The following is a 25,156-nucleotide window of genomic DNA, read 5'->3' as shown; positions in this document are numbered from 1 at the left end:
AGATGACCGCCGGGTGGTTCAGAGGGTGATGTTATGTGTGTGTGAGAGAAAGATAAAAGGAGGGCACTTGACTGCATGTAGAGAGAACCATATATAGTGTGCGTGATAGGAAGCAGCAAGAGTGAGGGCGAGAAAGAAGGTTGATGGAGAAATAGATAAATAGAAAGATAAAGATGCTAGCTAGCTAGTGTGTGTTAGAGATAGGAGTCAAGTGGATCAGAAGGCTGAGTTATGTGTGTGGGTGTGAGAGAGATAGAGAGAGTGTGCATGTGAGTCACATACAAACAAATATCAGAGAGAAATGAGATCCCGAGAGACAGAGTTTTGTGTCTGCGAGAGAGAAAGATATTTCACAACAAGAGTGATAGCTAGAGAGACATATGAGGGAACAAAAGATATCTCTAGGCGAGAGAGTGTGTGTGAGCGACATACAAGAGAATGGTGGAGAGATATGAGACCCTTGGAGACAGAGTTTGTGTTTGTGTGTGAGAAAGAGATATTTAAGAGGAAGAGTTGTAGCTTCTCATATCTAAGGAGCGAAAGACATCTTTGTGTGAGAGGGGGTGTGCGAGTGGCACACAGGGGAATAGTAGAGAGAAGTGAGACCCCGGGAGACGAAGTTTGTGTTTGTGTGAGAGAAAGAGATTTCACATGGAAAATCATAGTTAGAGACACATAGCAGGGAGCGAGATATACTTAGAGAGAGATAGAGTGATGAAGGTTGAGGGAGAGAGTACCGCCAGTGTATTGCGAAGATAAAAGATCATTGTCAACATACAGGTAGCACGAGAGATACCCGAAAGATGATGAACACATATAGGTCTAGAGAGATACTCCTATATAAGCATGAGTGATAGCTATATGAGACGAATATCTGGATTAAAGGGGATTCAAATATTTAAACTGGAGATCATGACATCGATAATATCATAACGCAAATTGGTGTATGAAACATGCATATTCATTTGAATTTGGGGACACGTGTAATGTTATATAGTTTATCAATATTAGTGATCCATAGATTCTTTACTTAGAGACAACACATGATTTATATGCAATTAATGTCTAAACGGGATCACACTATATGTTGCGTGTGTGAAACACATTACACATGTTTGAGAAGTAAAAAACCCCGCATGAAACACACATTAATTGGAGACAGTTAGCGAGGAATGCATACATTGGCTTTCAACATAAAGTGGTTTCAAATATTTGGAAATCCAAATTAAGATGGATACAACCTTATGAATCTAAGATCATGCCATTTGTAAACCAAATTTATGTATAAAGGGTGTTGTGCTTTTGAAAGTATATATAAAAATGATGTATATAGAATTTTATTCCAATCGCAAATGGATCCTACCAGAACAAGAATAGAATACAAACTGGATTCAAATTGAGTTGGCACGGTAAACGTGCACTCTTGCTCTGCAAAAAATTGAACGAAGCGGGGAAAGTTGTAGTAACCGCCCGAAACCAAAATTTGTGAGATGGAAATTACTGCCTATCCCTGACACGCAAAGCCTATCGGCTTGATTTCTATAGGTTTCAATAGGGGTAGGTTTGTAATTTCACTCAAACGTGACATAACCACCTCTCACCCGGATTCATACATGGTGGGTGCCAAAACATAATGCCTCCTCGGCCGAAATCAACTCCCTCCCCGATTCATACATGGTGGGTGCCAAAAACAAACTCTCGTCGGCAAATATTCGGTGTATGCGAGATTACCGTCCTATACCCAACTGACTAATATTGCTGTGATGTAGGAAATTTTAAATGGGGGCTAAGTTTGTAAATTTCCTGGCATTTGAGACAAGCGCGCCCTGAAGACATGGTTCCCCCTTCCCCTTCCTCTCTCCCTCCATTTCCCCATTCGTACTCCGTGGGCGCCAAAACACCCTCTGCACCCCAGCCTCCTCTGTCCGCCACCCCATCCACCGCCGTCCTCCTCCACCATGCCAGAGCTGATACCCCGACACCGTCATCAATTACAAGAGATCGACCTCTCTCATCCACGGCTTCAGATAGGGATCCTTGCATCCTGTCCTCTCGCTTCATCCCCGCCGTCGTCCACCTTGTCGGCGCCGCTCCTACGACCGTCTCGTCCACCACGCCCCGCTGCCACCATCTACCCTCATAGCACTACTAGGAAAATGCTTATAGGTAGAAGTTTACCAGTAGCGCCTGTTTTTGACCCCACGCTACTGGTATTTACCAGTAGCTGCTGGGTAGAAAACACGCTACTACTATTAAATAACAACAACGTTTGTTAGCTTGGGCCGCGCTGCTGTTACATGGGCCGCAGGGCAAAAACGGTGGCCCACTTACCTGTAGCGTTTGTTTCGAACGGGCGCTACAGCTGGTGGGCTTAGCAGTAGCGTCGGCCTCTACCTAGCGCTACTACTAGGGGAAAAGAAAACCTGCCCGAGCGCCCCCCGCACCCCCTCACTATGACAATCGATCCCCTCCACCCGACGATGTCGCCGCGGTTAGGGTTCCTCCCCGGCCGCCTCACCCCCGTCGACGGCGCCGTGCACCGCCACCATGCGTGGTCGCCTCTCGCCTCCTCCGACGCTCCAGCCCCGTAAGTCCCCCTTGATCTCCTCCTCCTTGCGCGCGCCACCACTAGCTAGGCTCCAATCGATTCGCCGCGGCGGCTCGCCATGTTTTGGGATTTCGGGGAAAGGGATTGAGGGATTGCACGGTGACTCCGCGCTTCGACGCGACGTGTTCCAGTCTTGTTTCCTCGTGTGATTGGGGAGAGAATAGAGAGAGGGGTTAGGTGAGACAAGTAGAGGCTTTTTGTTGCTCACCAAAACTTGGGTCTCAATTCTTGATTAGCAGTTTAGCACATATAATTGAAACTTGGGTTTCAATTCTTGGCTGCTGTCCCTAGAGCAGTGGCAGCGGCGGCGGTGCCTAGTGTTCTAGGGTTTAGAGAGGGGTTCTTTCCTGACACTAGGTTATGTCGTGAATGCTCCTCCTTTCATCTCAATGATGTTGATTGTGCCAGTTCTTCTTAAAGGTCTAAATGTTTGTATCCTCGTGATGAGCTACCCTATGTGTGAATTTGATCCACTAGCTTCTTTGTTGATGCATATAAAGATATGACCAAGAAGCCCTCACTATTATGTGGTTTCATGGAAAAATCAATGCTTGATTTGATACTCTTTCAGGTTGAAGAGAGTGTTTGTATGTGGTGATGCTCAAATTGCCAAGTTGTTATGGTGTGCATTTGAATATATGCTAACACCCATTTCGAAAAAAATGCTAACTGATCTGTCTCATGTCTCTGTTTTCTTGAATGATAAAACTGACTTTGTTGTGTTAATTAGGATACGTTGATGCTATCTTTTATCTGTGTGTGCGATTGTTCTTCCCTTGTATTACCTCTTAGTCTGGTGCTTATATTTTGTAGTAGAAAATGTTGGTTACATTTTCACCCACTTGTGAATTCTATATCAGGCTCTATTTGGGTTATTATGTTCTGTTTGGGTTACATGATCTCTATTAGGTTATTGTCTAAACTGAACTACAATTTAGTTGTTATTTTTCTTGCCATGTGAACCTCATGTGTATTCTCTATGATGTGTATATTATTAAAAACCTGATGTGTGTATTGAAAACTTTATGTTTAATTTTTGGGTTGTTAATCCTCTAATCATATTGCTTTAGGGAAATGACGCCACCACCACCACCATCATGCCGACGGTGCAAGTCAAGGTGCGCCAGCAGCCTTGCAACTGGCACACTGTCCGGCATCTACTACCAGTCGAGTTTTCTTCATGTGGCGGTAATAAATTAGATGAAACTAGTAACCACTATTTTGTTTTTAGTGTTATTGGCATTAATGCATCGTGTATATATCATTTTGCCTTTTGCACACAGATTGTCCCATGCAATGTGAGGTCAGAATTCAACAAGCTGACCAGAGACTCTGTGACCTTTGAGGCTCCTGGGGCCCCTACACTATGGAGGTCGAGAAAGGATGAAATATGACGCAGGTGGGAGGAGACGGATGGGTCCGTTTCATCGCCCACATGCGTATCACCGGTGGTGAGTTGACCAGCTTCTCCTTTAGAGCAGAAAGACCCAAGTTGGCTGTGATTTATGTCAAGAAAGCAGAAGATGATGAAGATGATGAGGATGATGAGGATGATGATGACCCACTTGGTGAAGCCATCGTTGCTCAAAGAATGAGGTTGAGCGAGGAGGAGGTGTGCAACCTATGGGACATCATTCCGCCACGTGCTGACTTCGTCGGGGTGCCATTCGTGACCCGCCTGACAAGTACCATGGTCGATCGGCATATCATGGTATGTTGCATTTACTGTAGTAATTTGATGATATGCTTTATTGTTATACTTAATGTAGAGTCCGATGATATATATGCTTAGTGAATCTTATATGCTTAGTAAATCCGATGATCTATATGCTTAGTGAATCTGATGATATATATGCTTAGTGAATCCGATGATATATATGCTTTATTCTTACACTTAGTGTAGAAATGTAGTACTGTCTTTTGATAGTGTAGAATGTGTGAGGCTACTTATTAATTGATATGTTTTTCTTATTCAGAAATTGCCACAGAGCCTATCTGATAGTTGTGGTATCAAGCCTGATGAAGAAGGCTCTGCTGGAATACGCCTTACAGCGAGGGGCTCCGTCACCACTTGTGCGTATGGCGTGGACACGGACGGTCGCACACACTTCAACTATGTTGGGTGGAAGAGCTTCCTTGTCAGCAAGAATCTTCATGTTGGACATACAATCCTAATTACTATCAGGAACACCCACCGCCCATGCTTGAGGATGATGGTCGTCATCGATATCATCTAGAACCACATATGCTTTTGAGATCTATCCATGCATGCGTGTGGCTGCTGAACCATATATATGCTAGTATGACTACCTAGTGGACTTATCAACTATGATCTATCCATGCATTGTTGACTACTATATATGAGTTTTTGAGATTGTGTGGTTAAATTAAATGTGGTATTGTCGTTAATGCTTGTGAGATGGTTCTGTGAACTTAGTTTATTTGCATTGGACTTGTCTTGATTTCCATGAATATTGCATCTGACTCCTTTTTTATTTTTTATTTCTATTTACCTAGTTGTAGCATGGGGATAAAATAGGGCGCTACTACTATCTGATGATAGTAGTAGCATTGGTGGAGAAAGAGGCGCTACTACTAAGTATTTTAGCTACAACGCTTGTTTAGAAACGCGCTACTGCTAAATAATAGCTGTAGCACCCTAGCAGTAGCACGGGTGCCCATGCTACCGCTACGTAAAAAACCAGTGCCACTAGTAAGGTTTTCTCTAGTAGTGTAGATCTGCTTCCACGCCGCCGACAACCATCGCTACCGCAGCACCATCAAATTCTCAGCAGATGCATACACGGCACCGCACCAGAGGTGGTACTCTTTTTGTATCTGCTCAACTTATTTATCACAGCAAGAAAATAGATCGCCACTGCTTTACTCTGATTTCTTGTCCATCACTTACTTGCTAGTTGAAAGCGAACATTGGTTGCGAAGTTGCCTTTGTCCGGTTTGCACCTTCAGATCCACCATGGCACGCTCAACACTATACTCGCAATGCTTATGGTTTTCCCCTTTATATTCCACACTAGTTAAATGACATTAGACTAAATTTCAAAATTGGGCCAGCCGATTTTTTAGAGCTCGCCGGAGTTCGCCGGTGCGAAGGAAGGGGCTCGGGTGGGGACGGTGGTTGTGGGGGGCGGTGGTGGGGCCTCGCCGAACGAATAAAACTTGACGTGGGTGGGAGCGGGGGTAGGGGTGGCGGAGGAACACAGGCGATGGGGGTCGATGGTTCGGCCGACGACCCGTGCAGTGTTATGTATGGGAAGAATCAAAGACGAGGAAGATGAAGGGTTAGGAGACGTAGGATCTTCATCCAACAGCCTGAAATGGTCGACTGGCCCAAATGACAAAAGTCACGCGACTTGCATGCAGACATGCAAAATATGCTTCCTCTTCTGTTCTTTAACATGTTCCTCTTCTGTTCTTCTTTAGTAAGCACAATATGTTCCTTATGAGGAAGGGGAGCAGGGACATCTGCAGTCGACACCTCTATTGGGTCGGTTCTGCTAAATGATTTCGCACTTTGAATTGGTCTGCCATAGTACCTCGGAAATGGTGGGAGCCACGCAGTCTTTGATAGACTAAATTGATAGTAACAGCTGTGCACCTTCAGATGAATAGAGCTGTCCTGTAGGTGATCGATAGGCTACATATTAGTAGCGACAAAACCCTATGTTTTCCAGCCAGTTCCGCTTTCCCGATTTATTTATGGTGGTTATGGTGTACCCCTATTATCTACACTATGATCTGCCTACTGTCTCTACGCTCTCGTTATCATGGTTTGGGAATAAACTTTCTATATGGTATATTATGAACCTATCGTCTGCCAACTATCCTTACATCTGGGGCCCCCAACAGGGAGATTTTTGTGTGTGTAGTTGTGCCAGATTATATTAATCTACTCACCATATTACAACACAAATGGGCTCTCTCATCAGAATCCAGTGATAGCACACAAGGGTTTATAGGGAGCCTCTATTTTATTACAATATCCTCTGCATTACAAAGATAATGTCACTACTATTTGTGTTTTCATGCTTTACAGATATTGTATGCAATCACAATGAATATAAGAATGCGCACATCAGAAGAATATTGCAGAACAGTTCAATGGTAACAAACTTGGCATAAAGGGATTGAGGTCCATTGTGGATGCAATGAAACCCACATGCTCCCGACCTATAGATTCGTATTCAGAATATGATCCTAATGACTCTTCTGAGCTCAAGGAGTCAAAGGCAGATGGCCTATCCTGTTCACCCAATAAGGTGCCTGTTCTAATTTGGCAAGGTTTTATTGGTTGCACATATCTTGCATAAGGTGTCTTGCTTTTATTTTGCTTCGTTGCACCGCCATCTGCTTAGTTTACTCATGATATGTGTGAAGATGCCATGCCCATCCATTATCAATACCTATTCCATTTGTCGGCATACCATGTTTTCCCATTCAAATGCTGTTCTTGTGTTTCAGACATCCAAAAGGAAGAGGGTGATTGCAGAACCTGAAGGAGTACAAGAAAAGTCCTTGAAAAAGGTGGTGCTACCGGAGAAATCACATAGCACCCAACGTATATTGGCGATCGAACCAGCGCCGCAAAACCTAGGATATCACAACTATGCTAGTCGCTGCTTTGCTCTTGTGAGTACCTATTGTCCTATCGATGTCCTTACATTCATACCTGGTGGATTATGTGACATCATTGTGCATTATATCTTGCTTATCCACTGTTCGCTCCAAATTATCAGATCTATATTAATGCTTAAATTAATGTAGAATAAACCCAATTCCTATGAAGAAATTTAGTTCTGCATTGTTCTTGTAAGTATCTGTTGTCCTTCATCACTGTACTTATATTTGTCAGCTAGTTCTTCATGTACACTTTGTAGCTTATTTTACCTTGTCCTCCATTTTTCTACACATCAGATCTACATTTACTCTTGCCAAAATATTGAATAAAACCAATGTTACTGAAGAAGTTTAGCTCCGCATTGCTCTTGTCAGTGCCTTCTGATTGTATGCTATATTTACATTTGTACTCTGCATCTTAAGTTAAATAATTGCCATTTGTTCCTATATTTTCACATCTATATTTACTCTTATCAAAATGTAGAATAAAGGCAATATTCTTGAAGAAGAGTGTGTGGTAAACTTCTTGAATTGCCCCCCATCAATATGGACAAGGCCTTTATAGAGCCTGTCTTCACTACCAATGTAAGTTTGTCCTCCTCGAGCCTTCAAACTTTGTTGTTTACATTTGGATAGCTATGAGTGCAAATGCTGTTTATTTTTGTCGTCTGCATCAAATTGCTCGTTCAAAGTTTATAAAGTAGAAGTACATAAACATAAGTTTGTCCTTCTCAATTTCAGTCTTTAGTTGTACAATCTAGTTCCTTATTCATACCATGTAAATTAAACTAAGCACATCAAGTTATATTCTTTAGCACTATGTGTATGCTTGTGTTCTTGATCTGTAATCCAGTGGTGTGGTGAGACTACCAACAACACAATGTCATATCATGCTATGTCTCAACTATGAACAATGCCATATTATATTAATGTTATTTAAATCGTGTCTCTTTATTTACCAATCTGAAATGGTATAAATTGACAGTGCACTCACCATTCATGCTTATACGTTGTTTAGAACTACATCTATGCTTGTGTTCTTGATCTGTAATCCAGTGGTCTGGTGAAGCTGGCCGCTCCTGCACAATGCCATTTCCTGCCGTCTTAACTATGAACAATACCTATTATCTTAATGCTATTTTAAACCATGTCTCTTTATTTCTGACAAAGAAATGAGATGAATTGACAACACTGATGCTTATACATGCAAAACCTGTTATCTACCTACTTGTTTCTCTTTTAGGTTGTCAACACTGATGCTACGAAGAACTGCCACAATGATAGTGAGAAGAACCCATTGTTTGTCCCTCTAACACATATTCCAGAGGAGAAGGCAACACATATTGAGGGTAGGGATACAACCACAAAGTCACATCTTGATGAAGTGTCAAACTTACTCAGTGACACAAGCTCGATGAAGTCGCTGCCTGAATCTGTTCGACTTCTTCAGTCTGAAATTCAAGCAGAAATACATGCTTCCGCTCAAATACGACTGGAACTCCAATCTCTATGCAAGATTAACCGTAAGTACATGATGTTTATTGATGCTATGCAGGTTAAGTTGGTGGATATGAGTGCCAAAGAAGCGCATTCTCATCAGGTTGCTCAGCTGCTTGCGCTGCAGCTCTTGGGCCGGGCTAACCTTTCTTGAAATGTGTTGAAGTGTTGTCGGTTCTGTCTATTATTTTGTCCGCCTGTTAACTTCCATTGGTGGAGACCTACCCAGTTTATGTAATATGCTGTCTGGTTGCCCTTTATTATCACTGGCACCGAACTTTGATGCCGAGGGGATGTATATGCTGTAATTTCTTTGTTGTATAATCTAGGTTCATTCTTGGTCGGTATGCTATAATTTAGGCCGAAAGGTTTAGTGGATCTCAGTGTTGTCGGTCTTCAGGCCGGCCCATTACTCATATGGGCCAAAACCTGGGCCTATAATCATCTTGGGCCATTAGCAGGTCTAAACCTATAGTTGTTTCCCACCTTTAACAAGCCGAGTAAAGTTCTGTCCAGCTGGGCTGGAGAATACCATGGGCTTTTAACAGGCTAAAACCTAGATTGGGCTAGCGTTGAGCTGAAAAAAATCATGGGCCAATGCAGGCCGAAATTGCCTAATGCCCATGTTTGGCCCAAATAGGACGAGCAATTAACATGCCAAAATACATCTCGGGCCTGTTTGGCCCAATAAAATTATGGGCTATAAGTGTCATAGGCCTATAGGCCTAAAAGTGTCATGAGCCATTATCTGATGGGCTATAAGCAGGCCGGATTCAACGCGGGCTATACTTAGGCCCAACTATTACACGGGCCATTAACAGGCCGATAGGCCAGTTGGGCTGAAATTTATCCATGAAGACTACAACCGTTAAGAGGCCTAAAGTTACTTCAGACAAGAAATAGCCCAGTTTCTGCATGGGCCCTTAAATGGCCTAAAGTTAAACCGGGCCGACAACGTCCCAGATGCACCATGGGCCGCTAACAGGCCGAAACTATTATCAGGCCAAACTGGTAAACGGGCATTTAATAGGCTAAAATACAAACCTGTCTTAGTATGGGCCTAAAAGAACAGTGGCGTGTTAATGGGCATAATCTGATATGGGCCGTAATTTGGCCCCAAACACAGCAGGCTGTGAACGGGCCTGATCTGGTATGGGCCTCAATTTGACCCAAAACATGGTAGGCTGTTAACAGGCTAGACCACTAGTGTGTGAAAAAACATGGTGGGCCTTAAGCTGGGCCGACCTTTTCACCAGAATGGGCCTCTGTTGGGCCGTGCCATGTGTCGACATATCATAGGCGCCTCCTGTCCAATGAGTGGATGACATATGTCCGAACATTGAGCCAACACGTGTTTCCTCTGGCCAATGAGAATTTTACACGTGGAAAATCCCAATTGGTCCAGGCTGTTAATGAGTTATCGGATCCAAAACTAAACCCGATAGCTTAACGGTGACCCATTACGGCCGATGCCACGTGTCGGTGACCCTTGATGAAAGCACTTCTATGATGCGCGATTTATCGTCATGGAAGTGGACTTTTCCGTGATGATAATTTTGGTAATGTCATGGAACACTTCTACGAAAGCACAGGTATGACTATCTTTATTCTGTCATAAAATTGTCATGGATGTACATGCATGATAGAAAACGTGACCTACTGTGACAAACATGTATCATCACGTAAGTGTCTTTTTTTGTAGTGAGTGTTCGAACCTCAAGGGTTTGCCAGAACCCAGAATCCGACATTTGGCGCGCCAGGTAGGGGTGCGCCGAGGCCTTTCCTCCGTCGATCCACGCTCCACTGCTCCGTCCCATCCATGGACGACGCTCGCCGAGCCCGTGCTGAGCGCCGGGCCGCCCTTGCCGCTCGCGCTGCTCAGTCGACGCCTGTCGACGGACCTCCCCGTGGTTCTCCATCACCCGCTACCAACGCCGCCACCGGCCCGACGGGGAACAAGCAGCAAGCTTCATTGCTGCACCCCTCTGTGCGGCGGGACAGACGCACCGCCACCCCTTCACTAACTTCGCCCGGCTTTTCATCCCACGCTCGTCGCGCGCCCACAGCCGCGCAGGCTACGCTGCTCATGGCACATGAGCTCCTGCGTTACCGCCCCATCGATGACCTCTACGAAGATTGGCTAGACCGCATTGCCGAGCTCATCAGCGCCACTGGGGGCTCCCCCGCATCGTCCCTCTCGCTGTCTCGCCCACCTCTAGCTGCGGGCGACGTGGCCCACGGAGCGCCTCCGCCACCTCCGCATCAAGACGCCGCCCTCGCACCAAGACGCACGGTCTCGCGACGCGACCCACCGTGCAGGACACCCGCGCACGAAGAAGGGAGCTGCCAAGAAGTCCCTCGGCCGCAAGAAAACGCTCCTACACTCCCACCCCACTCCCAGCACCACCACGTACCACCTGCGGCGGCGGCGCTTGGATACTAGGACCAGGCTTCGCCTCCGTAGCGGGCCCCAGTAACTATCGCAGGCTGTCGCGCCTTCATTCCTGAGCTACGTAGCGTCGTCTGGCCTAACAAGTTCAAGCCAGACCCGCCTCCACGCTATGACGACACCCATGACCCTGTTGAGTTCCTGCAGCTCTATGAGCTGAGCATCGAGGCAGCCAACGGCGATGAGAAGGTCATGGCAAACTGGTTTCCCATGGCCCTCAAGGATCGCGCGTGCTCATGGAATAAAAATGTTACGACGGGAATAAAAATGGCATACACTAATAAAACATTAAGGCCACGAGGCGATGCAGTGCTGGTTACAAGAGGCGAGAAGAAAGATGCATCCATCGACGACGTCCACCTCCTCGACTCAGGGCACCGGCCCACCGAACGTCGGCTAAGTAGCAACGGCTTTCGTGGCCAGGTCGACGTGCTTCTGAACAATGGTATCCAAAGATTCCAGTTGCTGGAAGAAGGCCAACGTCTTTGTATCCATGATGGCCTTGTAGTGGCCTATGTAGACAATTTCCTCGTAGACATGGATGTGCAGGTCGACGGTTTCTTGCATGGCGAGGTGCTGCACGGCGAGCGCGGCCTCGAGGTGCACATTCTTCGTCGCGACCTCCGACACCTGTAGGGCCAACAGGGCTTGAAAGAGTTCGTCACCATGGAGGCAATGAGGGGGGCAGGCAATGAGGAGCCTGGGCACGCGGGCTGGAGCAGTACGGCAAGGTCGTCCACGCGCTTCTTGACAGCGGTGAACTTGCGGATGCAGCGGACCATCATGTCATCCATGCGAGAGGCGAAGTTGCTGTCTGCGAGGGCTATGATGCGGGTGGTCGCCAGCACCATCTGGAAACGCTACGTGGTGCGGGGCTGCAGACCGGTGTCTTGGATGATCTGGCACAACCGACTGCTGCCCGCGTCCATCGCCTCCATAGGTGCCTATGGCTTCTAGTCACTTGGTCTTGGATTGGAGTGAGCAGTGTTGCGCAGAGACTAGGAGTAGATGGATTGGAGTGGTGGGGCACCTTTATATGAGAAGAGACTAGTCATTTACTACATTGTGCACCACAACCGTGTGTGGGTGCGACGTGAACGACACATGCATGCTGTACTTATTCCACTTTCTCGTTTTGAACTCGTGCCTTGTAGTAACGCTCAGTTTTCAATATATAAGTTTGGTTGTCGTGCCAATATATACAACACTCCCTCCATGTAGGTTTTGTCGTTGAAGTCAAAATTAGGACAATACACGATGGTGACGGACCAGTCTACCTCCGTCCTAGTTTATTGCTCCCCGTCGTAATCGTTGCCAAATTTTGACCATAAATTTGACTAACAAAAGGTTCATGCATGTCACCAAAATTATATCATTGAAAACTATGTTCAAATACAAATCAAATGATATAATTTTTGTTGACATGCACTAACATTTTGTCAGTTAAATCTTTGGTCAAAATTTGGCACAAGTTACAAAAGGGACTAATAAACCAGGACCTAGGTAGTACACCAGGTCGAAGACAGTGATACAACATATAATTAACGCCAAATAAGAGCAAGGGATCACACATGTCATTTACGAATCGAATAAAATGGCATGCACTAATAAAACATTGAGGCCACAGGGCGATGCAATTGTGGTTATAGGAGGCAAGAAGAAAGATGCATCCATCGATGACGTCCACCTCCTCGACTCAGGGCGCCGACCCAACGAACGACAGCTAAGTAGCAGCGGCTTTCGTGGCCAGGTCGACGTGCTTCTGAACAATGGCGTCCAAAGATTGCAGTTGCTGGAAGAAGGCCAATGTCTTTCTGTCCTCACTGGCCTTGTAGTGGCCTATGTAGACGATTTCCTCGTAGACGTGGATGTGCAAATCGATGGTTTCTTGCACGGTGAGGTGCTGCGCGGCGAGCGCGGCCTCGAGGTGCACATTCTTCGTCGCGACCTCCGACAGCTGCAAGGCCACCAGTCCTTCAAAGAGTTCATCACCTTGGAGGACGATGAGGGTGGCAGGCAATGAGGAGCCTGGGCGCGCGGGCTAGAGCAGTACGACAAGGTCGTCTGCACACTTCTTGACGGTGGTGAACTTGCGGATGGAGTCGACCATCATCTGGCACATGTCAGAGGCGAAGCCGGCGTCGACAAGGGCTATGACGCCGGCGGTTGCCAGCACCGTCTAGAAACGCTGCGCGGTGCGTGTTGGGTTCTACGATAGGGTGCGTCGACTAGAAATTAAAATTTTCCTATGTGCAGAACAACCAAGAACATGCTACGAGAGATGGATCACAGGTCGTTACCACTAGACGCGTAGTGCCGTGCAGCGTAAGAAGAGTTGGGGTAGTGTGTCCGCGTGGATCGTCTCATCCCTGTGCGATCTCCCTCGAACAACCGGTCATCGGTTCCCACATACAGGTTCGCCGGAGCAGCTTCAAGTGCACCGCCTCTAATGGTATCCACGCTTGCAGAAGGAACACCATGCGGTGGACTGCTAGGTCCGATCACACAGTCGGTGGTCGAGTGGAGGTGGCTATTCGCAACACATGCAAACCCTAGTGACACGCCGAAGCGATCAATCACATGAGTGTGCCGCACCCCTACTTTATAGGCGTCCGTCGCGGGCTAAACACTTGGGCCTCGCACGGACCCTAAAGCACAAAATCTGTTCGGCCTGGATCAGAGTCCGAGTAGGATCACTTCTAACTCATGGAGTCTGACCGGGCCTCACAGGTTCCTTCCCTTAAGCGCATGACCCCTTAGGTTCTCGTTTACTTGGTCGCGAGTCAGATCACATACGACTCGGCTAGTCGGTAGTGTTCTCTAGCAAAGCGTGCCGACTCCAAGTGTCCGATGAAGCTGGTCAGGCGAACCCGTACATCACACATCTGTTCCCTTTGCCACACGATATATATTGTCAGGCTCAAGGCGAGTCTTTCATCCTTGTGCTAGCCCGACCTCTTTCTCGTTCCAGTTATGTTGACCACAAACCGGATTATCTCATAATCCTAATTGCATGGCCATGCTTATCTTGGTCGGATCACACAAGGGGCCCAGAGTATATCTCTCTTGATTGGAGGGGCAAATCCCGTCTTGCTCGACCATGTCTCGCAGCATGGGTCTGGACAAGCCCGGAACCTACCTTTGTAACTACCCAGTCACAGAGTAGCGTTTGGTTGGCCCAAAGCAAGTCCGTCACCATCCGGAGTACATGCGCCAGCTCAGGTCTTAGGACATAGAACGTATGTTGTACTAGAGACTCAGAGATGACATATCACTGCGTCTCATAGTTGGGTCTTTCCAACTCAGACCTTATCTCAACTCGGATCTGACTATGTCGAATCCGACCAGATCCTTCCGAGTCCATATTATCTGGTTAGCATCCAATGCTCCATGGCTAGTGAGACCAAGCCATCGACCGTTTCATATGCTAGTCTAGTCGGCTGCGCGTCCACACACCCCTATCGACTAGGGACCTTTTAGGATGTTCATCATTGAAAGTGCAACTATCCCTTGGTGGTTTTGGTAATTCCTAACAACATATAACTCATTGAGCTAATGCTACTTAAAGATAAACATTTCAGGAAAGCTCAATGATTGGCATGGCATGGATGAGAAAAGTGGATCCCTCAAAATTCTAAGGACAAAGAATTGGCTCAAGCTCAAAGCTCAGGACTCTACATCTTTTATTTTAAGTGATCCAAGATCACATTGAGTCCATAGGAAAAGCCAATACTATTAAGAGGGGATGAGGTGTTGCCTAATGGCTTTCTTGCTCAAAGTGCTTAGTGATATGCTCCAAAGTCCTCAACTACTTTATCACATTCACATATGTCCCAAACCAAAAGTCAAACTTAGCCCCACCGAAACTTTCTATCCGGCGCCACCGAGTTAAGTTGACATAGCCACTGCCAGAAACCCTAGTATTTTCGGTCTCACTGATAGGGATCTCTGTCTCACTGAGATGGGATTGTAATCTCTCTATTTCCCTTTGTAACGTTTTGGTCAAACCGAGATGAGCGATCAGTCCCACCGAGATTGCAATGTAAACTCTCTGTTTCCTTTTTGTAACGTTTCGGTCCAACCGAGATGAGCGAATTGGTCCCACCGAGTTTGCCTGACCAACTCTCTGTTAGTCCATTACCAAAACCGGTCTCACCGAGTTTGTGTAATCGGTCTCACCGAGATTACGTTATGCCCTAACCCTAACAAAATCGGTCCCACCGAGTTGACATGTCAGTCCAACCGAAAATCCTAACGTTCACATTTTGAACTAAATTGGTCCGACCGAGTTTCATGATTCGGTTCCACCGAGTTTGGTGATTTGTGTGTAACGGCTAGATTTTGTGTGGAGGCTATTTATACCCCTCCACCCACTCTTCATTCATGGAGAGAGCTATTAGAACATGCCTACACTTCCAACATACATTTTCTGAGAGAGAACCACCTACACTTGTGTTGAGGTCAAGATGTTCCACTCCAACCACATAAATCTTGATCTCTAGCCTTCCCCAAGTTGCTTTCCACTCAAATCATCTTTCCACCAAATCCAAATCTTGTGAGAGAGAGTTGAGTGTTGGGGAGACTATCATTTGAAGCACAAGAGCAAGGAGTTCATCATCAACACACCATTTGCTACCTCTTGGAGAGTGGTGTCTCCTAGATTGGCTAGGTGTCACTTGGGAGCCTCCATCAAGATTGTGGAGTTGAACCAAGGAGTTTGTAAGGGCAAGGAGATTGCCTACTTCATGAAGATCTACCCGAGTGAGGCAAGTCCTTCGTGGGCGATGACCATGGTGGGATAGACAAGGTTGCTTCTTCGTGGACCCTTTGTGGGTGGAGCCCTCCGTGGACTCGTGCAACCGTTACCCTTCGTGGGTTGAAGTCTCCATCAATGTGGATGTACGATAGCACCACCTATCGGAACCATGCCAAAAATCTCTGTGTCTCCAATTGCGTTTGCACACTCCAAACTCCTCCCTTTACCTTCTGTAGGATCTAGAAGTAGATGTGTCTAGAGGGGGGGGTGATTAGACACTTAGTGCTAAAGTTGCAATTTTTAGGCCTTTTTGGTTTGAGTGGATTTTTAGGCACAATTTTGACATACACAATACATATCAAGCAAGCATGCAAAGAGTATATGAGCAGCGGAATGTAAAGCATGCAACTTGGAAGAATGTAAGGGGAAGGGTTTGGAGAATTCAAACGCAATTGGAGACACAGATGTTTTTCCCGTGGTTCGGATAGGTGGTGCTATCCCACATCCATGTTGATGGAGACTTCAACCCACGAAGGGTAACGGTTGCGCGAGTCCACGGAGGGCTCCACCCACGAAGGGTAATGGTTGCGCGAGTCCACGGAGGGCTCCACCCATGAAGGGTCCACGAAGAAGCAACCACCCACGAAGGGTCCACGAAGAAGCAACCTTGTCTATCCCACCATGGACATCGCCCACGAAGGACTTGCCTCACTAGCGGTAGATCTTCACGAAGTAGGCGATCTCCTTGCCCTTACAAACTCCTTGGTTCAACTCCACAATCTTGTCGGAGGCTCCCAAGTAACACCTAGCCAATCTAGGAGACACCACTCTCCAAGAAGTAACAAATGGTGTGTAGGTAATGAACTCCTTGATCTTGTGCTTCAAATGATAGTCTCCCCAACACTCAACTCTCTCTCATAGGATTTGGATCTGGTGGAAAGAAGGTTTGAGTGGAAAGCAACTTGGGGAAAGCTAGAGATCAAGATTCATATGGTAGGAATGGAATATCTTGGCCTCAACACATGAGTAGGTAGTTCTCTCTCAGGAATAGGATGCTGGAAGTGTAGGCTTAGTCTGATGGCTCTCTCCACGAATGAAGAGGAGGTGGAGGGGTATATATAGCCTCCACACAAAATCCAACCGTTACACACAGTTTTCCAATCTCGGTGGGACCGAATCAACAAACTCGGTCGGACCGAAAAGGTAAACCTAGTGACCGTTAGAGATTTTCGGTGGGACTGACATGTAACTCGGTAGGACCGATATGGTTAGGGTTTGGGCATAACGTAATCTCGGTGAGACCGATTACACAAACTCGGTGAGACCGAGTTTGGTAATAAGCTAACCAGAGAGTTGGTCAGGTAAACTCGGTGGGACCGATTTGCTCTTTCGGTGAGACCGAAAAGTTACAAAAAGGAAACAAAGAGTTTACACTGCAATCTCGGTGGGACCGGTTCGCTCTTTCGGTGAGACCGAAAAGTTATGAAAGGGAAACAGAGAGTTTGCAATCCCATCTCGGTGAGACCGAGATCCCTATTGGTAGAACCGAATCTCTAGGGTTTGGCAGTGGCTTATGACAAGTGAAACTCGGTGGCGCCGGATAGAAAGAATCGGTAGGACCGAGTTTGGCTTAGGGTTTAGGTCATATGTGGATATGGGAAAGTAGTTGAGGGTTTTGGAGCATATCACTAAGCACATGAAGCAAGAGGCTCATTAAGCAACACCTCATCCCTCCTTGATAGTATTGGCTTTTCCTAAAGACTCAATGTGATCTTGGATCACTAAAATATAAAATGAAGAGTCTTGAGCTTGAAGCTTTAGCCAATCCTTTGTCCTTAGCATCTTGAAGGAGTTCCCACAACCTTTAGTCCATGCCACTCCATTGTTGAACTTATCTGAAACATGCTAGATAGAAATGTTAGTCCAACAAGAGATATGTTGTCATCAATTATCAAAACCACGTAGGGAGCACTTGTGCTTTCAATCTCCCCCTTTTTGGTAATTGATGGCAACATACATCAAAGCTTTAGATAAAGATATAAAGAACAACAAGTAAAGCTTTGGAAGGACATGTAACAAGCATAGGCCCCCCCTACATGTATGCACTCATGTAAATATGAAATATAGAGGCATGTGAGAGCATAACCATGACAGAGTAGGCAATGTGTTACATGTATCTTGGTCATATGCATTAGAGCAAAAGATTATCAAGGAAAATACCTTCATGCTCATGAGTCCTTCTTGCAAACAGTATGTACATAAGCAAGAACTCCTCATACTCATGATTTTGATGCATATACTTACCTTGTGGTCTTGAGTTGGCTTAGGATGGAATGAACCTGCACAAACAAAGTTAGATAACACAGGTACATCCACTAGCCAGAGCAAACAAAAGAAACCACAAGAATACCAAGACTGGGATGACATGTAGAGAGTGAGTACAAGGTACCACATTGGATTCAACATGTCCCCAAGAATAAAGATATGCAATGAATTTGACTGATTTCTTTCCCTTAGGTGTCTTGCTCCCCCAGAATCTTACATGGGATATTGGGAGAAGATAAGGAACAACAAATCAGAGCTGAAAGATACAAATGAACATGTCTTTCCCCCTAAAAAGACATGTGACATCTCTCCTCTTGAACATCAAGCATCTGGGATCCTTGAGTATTCTCTCCCCCTTAATACTTTCTCTCTTGTAGGTTTGGTCCTTGAGACTTTTTCTCTCCCTTGATGTGATCCCTCTCTCCTACAAGCTTTGATGTGATCTCTCTCTCCCCCTTTGACATCAATTTCCAAGAAGGGCTTTCTGGAATCCGTCGTATAGGTTTGGTCCTTGAGACTCAGCACAAAGCAATGGATAAAACTGTGATGCTTGTAGAGGACAAGATTCATTGAGTAGAGCTGGATCAGAAGAAATATAGAACAAGTGGCAAACTGTTTTTCCTGTTGCGAAGTCAGTGGCACCGAGTGGTATGTTTCGGTGGCACCGAAAAGATTCGGTTGGACCGAAAATTACAAGTCGGTGAAACCGAGTTCACACAGAGAAAAACACTTGTCACCTCAGCTCACTAGACATGTAGGATCTCACAAAGATTTGCAATGAATTACCTGAAGGATTTGCAAGGAATTAAATGCAGAAAATGCAGAACAAAAACAAAGAGAAAAGAGAAGAAACTGAAAGATCTAGATGAAGTTTTTTTTGAAAAAGAGAAAGAAAATAAACATGCATGAGACAAATGCAATAACACAGAAAAGAACACAGGAGAACTTCATCTAGAGTTGGGCGGTGACATAGTCACCTATGTTAGAGTATATTGACTTAGGAGTCAAGTGAGAACACTTGATCATAGGTCATACTCATCGTTTAAGCTCAAAATGGGGTTACCATTTTTCGTTTAAGCATCTTGATGTATTCACATCTTGTTGAGTTGCTTTGACTCATGTCTTGGAGTAAAGCTTCTCTAAGATGGAATAACATACCTTGGGTGGTGGTGTGGTTCTTGCTCATGTAGTTGAACTTGTGTGGGTGCTCAAGGTTGATGTAGCTCATCAAGAGTTGGGAGCACCACTTGGAGTTTGAGTTCATCTACCTACATGGGTTAGTTCTTGCAAGGAAGAGCACTTGTGTATCCAAAAATGACAATCATGAAGCTCAACATAGAATTTGTCAAAGGATATGTTTGAATGGTTTTGTGCTTCCTTGTCTTCAACCACCATTGTGTAGAGTCTTGGTGATGTAGAGATTGCTCAAGATGTGAGTGAGTCGCAATCTCATGGAATTAGATTCAACCAAGCACCTACATGGGTTAGACAACATGCAAGGTACAAATATATCCAAGACATAAGATAGTCATCATAAGAGATATATCATGGATTAGTCATAAGCTCATGTCTTACATGTATCCAATGGAGTTTCTACTCCAAGTTCGAAGCATCAATGATGTTCAATTCACCTCTCAACCTGCAAAATACTTTCTCATCAAGAGGTTTAGTAAAGATATCCGCTAATTGCTTATCGGTGCGAACGTGCTTAAGATTAATGTCACCCTTAGCAACATGATCTCGAATGAAATGATGACGAACTTCAATATGCTTAGTTCGAGAATGTTGTACAGGATTATGACCAATTTTGATAGCACTTTCATTGTCACAAAGCAGTGGAACATGTTTCACATAAATCCCATAATCTTTAAGAGTTTGGGTCATCCAAAGTAATTGAGCACAACATGAACCAGCGGCAATGTATTTCGCTTCGGCGGTGGATAAGGATACCGAGTTTTGTTTCTTGGAAGACTAAGACACAAGAGATCTACCAAGAAATTGACAAGTACCCGAAGTGGACTTTCTATCAACCTTGTCTCCGGCATAATCCGAGTCGGAATAGCCAACAAGATCAAAAGAAGATCTCTTAGGATACCAAATGCCAAAGTTTGGTGTATGGATTAAGTATCTCACTATCCTTTTCACAGCCTTAAGATGACATTCTTTAGGAGCAGCTTGATATCGTGCACACATGCACACACTTAGCATAATATCGGGACGTGAAGCACATAGGTATAACAATGAACCAATCATAGAGCGATAAACCTTTTGATCAACGGGTTCACCATCTTTGGTCAAATCATTATGTCCACTAGTAGGCATGGGTGTAGACATACCTTTGCATTCTTGCATATTAAACTTCTTGAATAAGTCCTTGGTGTACTTCGTTTGAGAGACAAATGTACCTTCCTTAGTTTGCTTGATTTGCAAACTGAGAAAGAATTTGAGTTCACTCATCATAGACATCTCAAACTTCTCTGACATTAGCTTTCCAAACTTTTCACTAAAGAGAGGGTTAGTTGAACCAAATATGATATCATCGACATAAATTTGGCATACAAATAGTTCTCCATTAACCCTTTTAGTAAAAAGAGTAGAATCAATTTTACCAATTTCAAAACCACTTGTAGTAAGGAACTTGGTCAAGCATTTATACCATGCTCTAGGAGCTTGTTTAAGACCATAAAGAGCTTTGTGAAGTTTGTAAACATGATTTGGTTTCTTAGGATTGATAAAACCGGGAGGTTGTTTGGCATAAACTTCCTCCTCTATTTCACCATTTAGAAAAGCACTTTTAATGTCCATTTGGTACAAGGTGATATTATGGTGATTAGCATAAGCAAGTAAGATGCGAATGGACTCAAGTCTAGCAACGGGAGCATATGTCTCACCATAGTCCATACCTTCGACTTGTGTGTACCCTTGGGCGACGAGACATGCTTTGTTGCGAACCACTTGTCCATCTTCATCTTGCTTGTTGCGAAACACCCATTTGGTACCAATGATGTTGTGGTTGTTGTCGGGCTTCTCAACCAATGTCCAAACTTGGTTTCTCTCAAAATTGTGTAGCTCTTCATGCATAGCGTTTATCCAATCCGGATCTTCCAATGCTTCTTCAACCTTCATAGGTTCAATGCTAGAGATGAATGAATAATTTTCACAAAAGTTAGCTAAACGAGTTTTTGAGCGAGTGATTCTCCCGGTTTGTATATCATTGAGGATTTGCTCGACGGGATGATCTTTGGCAATTCTTGCTCGAACTCGTGAGAGCTTTTGCTTGGGTCTTCGTTGAACATCTTCTTCATCTTGTTCTTCTTCTCGGCCTTCTTCATTGTTGACGTCGTCATTCTCTTGTCGTGGTGGAGAAAGAGGTTGTTGATGTTCGTCTTGATGCATTTCCTTGTCTTCTTCATCTTGGTGTGTCCCACTTGTGGATGCTTCCGTGTCGATTCTTGGTTCACCTTGTCGTGAAGTAGAAGCTTCCACTTGGACGGATGAAGTACTCTCCTTCACCTCTGTTGGACGAATTTTGCCAATGGACAAGTCTTGGATTGCTTCTGAAGGGTCTTTGTCTCCTACATCAATTGGCAATTGCTCTACTTGCGAGCCATTAGATTCATCAAACTTCACATCTACCGTCTCTTCAACCTTTCGGGTGGAATTGTTGTAGACACGGTAAGTGTGAGAGTTTGAGCCATAAACAAGTAGAAAACCTTCATGAGATTTAGGAGCAAACTTTGAACGATGATGCTTATCAAGAATGTAGCACTTTGAGCCGAATACTCGAAAGTATCCAACTTGGGGTTTGTTACCAGTGAGAAGCTCGTATGCCGTCTTGCCGAGTAGCTTGTGAAGATATAAGCGATTTGTTGCGTGACAAGCTGTCTCAACCACTTCTGCCCAAAAGTGCTTCGGCGTCTTGTATTCATCAAGCATCGTTCTTGCCATTTTGATGAGCGTCTGGTTCTTCCTCTCAACAACTCCATTTTGTTGAGGTGTGTACGTAGCCGAGAACTCGTGTGAAATCCCTTCTTCGTCAAGAAAGGTATCCACATTTGCGTTCTTGAACTCCGTTCCATTGTCACTTCGAACCTTCTTGATCTTCACGTCAAACTGATTTTGGGCCTTCCTAGCGAAGTTTCTGAAGATCTTCTGGACCTGCGACTTGTCATTAAGAAAGAACACCCACATAAATCTTGAAAAATCATCGACTATAACTAGACCAAAAGAATTTCCACCGAGACTCTTGTAGGCGTTGGGACCAAAAATATCCATATGAAGTAGCTCGAGTGGCCTTCTTGTGGTCATGATGTTCTTCACAGGATGCCTTCCTCCAACCTGTTTACCTTCTTGACAAGCACTGCAAAGTCCATCCTTATCAAATATGACATCGTTAACTCCAAGGATATGATTTCCTTTAATAAGCTTGTCAAGGTTTCTCATGCCAACGTGACCTAGTCGTCTATGCCACAACCAAGCTTTTGAGGATTTAGCAACAAAGCAAGTTTTAGGTTGTGCCTTTTTAGAGAAATCGACAATGTAAAGATCACCTCTACGCATACCGGTAAAGACCATTTTATGATTGTCTCGACGAAATACTTGGCAATCTACCTCAGTAAATAGGACATTCAAACCGAAATCAGCAAGTCTAGATACTGAAAGTAAGTTGTAGCCGAGAGATTCAACGAGCATGACATTTTGAATGGAACTATCATGTGAGATGGCCACCTTACCAAGGCCAACCACTTTACCCTTTGAATTATCACCAAAGGTGACAAATTTTCGAGGGCCGTCATTTTCAGCAAGCTCACGAAACATCTCTTCATCTCCGGTCATATGATCAGTACATCCACTATGAAGAACCCATTCCTTTCCTCCTGATTCATATCCCCGAAGATTTGCCATAAGACCAAAATGTCTCATTGCATCATCAAGATCGAAGTCACTATCATCATCATCATCATCATAGTATCCATGTTCATCATGATCTTGTGACTCATCATTTCCTAGAGAGGGTAATTCATTAGATAAATGATCATCAAAGTGGTCACTTTTATGAATTCTTATAGCTTCGAATATGATATCACTAATGATTCCAACATCTCCTTTAGCATGCTTAAGATTGGTAAGTTCAAATAGACAATTACCAAAACTAGGATCACTAGAGTTCATCTTACTCAAGGAAATAGATTTATGGATAATTTCATCCAAAGTTTTCAAGGAATGATCGGGAAATCGTTCCTCAAGAAATTTCCATATAGTATAGGAACAATTAAGAGTAGGCAAACTAGCAATCAAATTTTTGGGCAATCCTCTAATGATGAGCTCAATAGTTCTAAGATTGCGAATCATGTCAATATCTTCATCTAGGGTAGGATGCAAAGGATCAATATGAGGTGCACAAGGGCTAGCAATATACTTGTTCAAATGATATTGATTGAAAATTACAAGCATCTCATTTTTCCACTCATGAAAATACTCTCCATCAAGAATAGGCACCCTATGTCTAAGACTCCCTAAAGTAGACACATCCATCTTCCTCCAATGGTGATTAAACCAAGGCAATGGAGACCAAAGCTCTGATACCACTTTTAGGATCTAGAAGTAGATGTGTCTAGAGGGGGGGGTGATTAGACACTTAGTGCTAAAGTTGCAATTTTTAGGCTTTTTTGGTTTGAGTGGAGTTTTAGGCATAATTTCAACATACACAATACATATCAAGCAAGCGTGCAAGAGTATATGAGCAGCGGAATGTAAAGCATGTAACTTGCAAGAATGTAAAGGGAAGGGTTTGGAGAATTCAAACGCAATTGGAGACACGGATGTTTTTCCCGTGGTTCGGATAGGTGGTGCTATCCTACATCCACGTTGATGGAGACTTCAACCCACGAAGGGTAATGGTTGCGCGAGTCCACGGAGGGCTCCACCCACGAAGGGTAATGGTTGCGCGAGTCCACGGAGGGCTCCACCCATGAAGGGTCCACGAAGAAGCAACCACCCACGAAGGGTCCACGAAGAAGCAACCTTGTCTATCCCACCATGGCCATCGCCCACGAAGCACTTGCCTCACTATCGGTAGATCTTCACGAAGTAGGCGATCTCCTTGCCCTTACAAACTCCTTGGTTCAAATCCACAATCTTGTCAGAGGCTCCCAAGTAACACCTAGCCAATCTAGGAGACACCACTCTCCAAGAAGTAACAAATGGTGTGTAGGTAATGAACTCCTTGCTCTTGTGCTTCAAATGATAGTCTCCCCAACACTCAACTCTCTCTCATAGGATTTGGATCTGGTGGAAAGAAGGTTTGAGTGGAAAGCAACTTGGGGAAAGCTAGAGATCAAGATTCATATGGTAGGAATGGAATATCTTGGCCTCAACACATGAGTAGGTAGTTCTCTCTCAGAAATAGGATGCTGGAAGTGTAGGCTTAGTCTGATGGCTCTCTCCACGAATGAAGAGGAGGTGGAGGGGTATATATAGCCTCCACACAAAATCCAACCGTTACACACAGTTTTCCAATCTCGGTGGGACCGAATCAACACACTCGGTCGGACCGAAAAGGTAAACCTAGTGACCGTTAGAGATTTTCGGTGGGACTGACATGCAACTCGGTAGGACCGATATGGTTAGGGTTTGGGCATAACGTAATCTCGGTGAGACCGATTACACAAACTCGGTGAGACCGAGTTTGGTAATAAGCTAACAAGAGAGTTGGTCAGGTAAACTCGGTGGGACCGATTTGCTCTTTCGGTGAGACCGAAAAGTTACAAAAAGGAAACACTGAATTTACATTGCAATCTCGGTGGGACCGATCCGCTCTTTCGGTGAGACCGAAAAGTTACGAAAGGGAAAAAAAGAGTTTGCAATCCCATCTCGGTGAGAC

The 25,156-nt window shown here is 44.8% G+C and overlaps 1 protein-coding gene across 1 annotated transcript; it reads left to right on the top strand.

Annotated features, from left to right (window-relative positions):
- Positions 1-3,998: 3,998 nt before the first annotated feature.
- On the top strand, positions 3,999-4,845 carry LOC147974970 (uncharacterized). The gene is made up of 2 exons (XM_087519581.1): positions 3,999-4,319; positions 4,585-4,845. The coding sequence occupies exons 1-2, from the start codon at positions 3,999-4,001 to the stop codon at positions 4,843-4,845; spliced, it is 582 nt and encodes a 193-aa protein (XP_087375707.1).
- The last annotated feature ends 20,311 nt before the right edge of the window (positions 4,846-25,156 follow it).

The sequence above is a fragment of the Triticum urartu genome, chromosome 4A, assembly GCF_056163025.1.
Source record: "Triticum urartu cultivar PI428250 chromosome 4A, HENAU_Tu73, whole genome shotgun sequence".
Classification (NCBI taxonomy): domain Eukaryota; kingdom Viridiplantae; phylum Streptophyta; class Magnoliopsida; order Poales; family Poaceae; genus Triticum; species Triticum urartu.
Note: the sequence above shows the minus strand (reverse complement) of the source record. Positions and strands in the feature narration are given on the sequence as shown.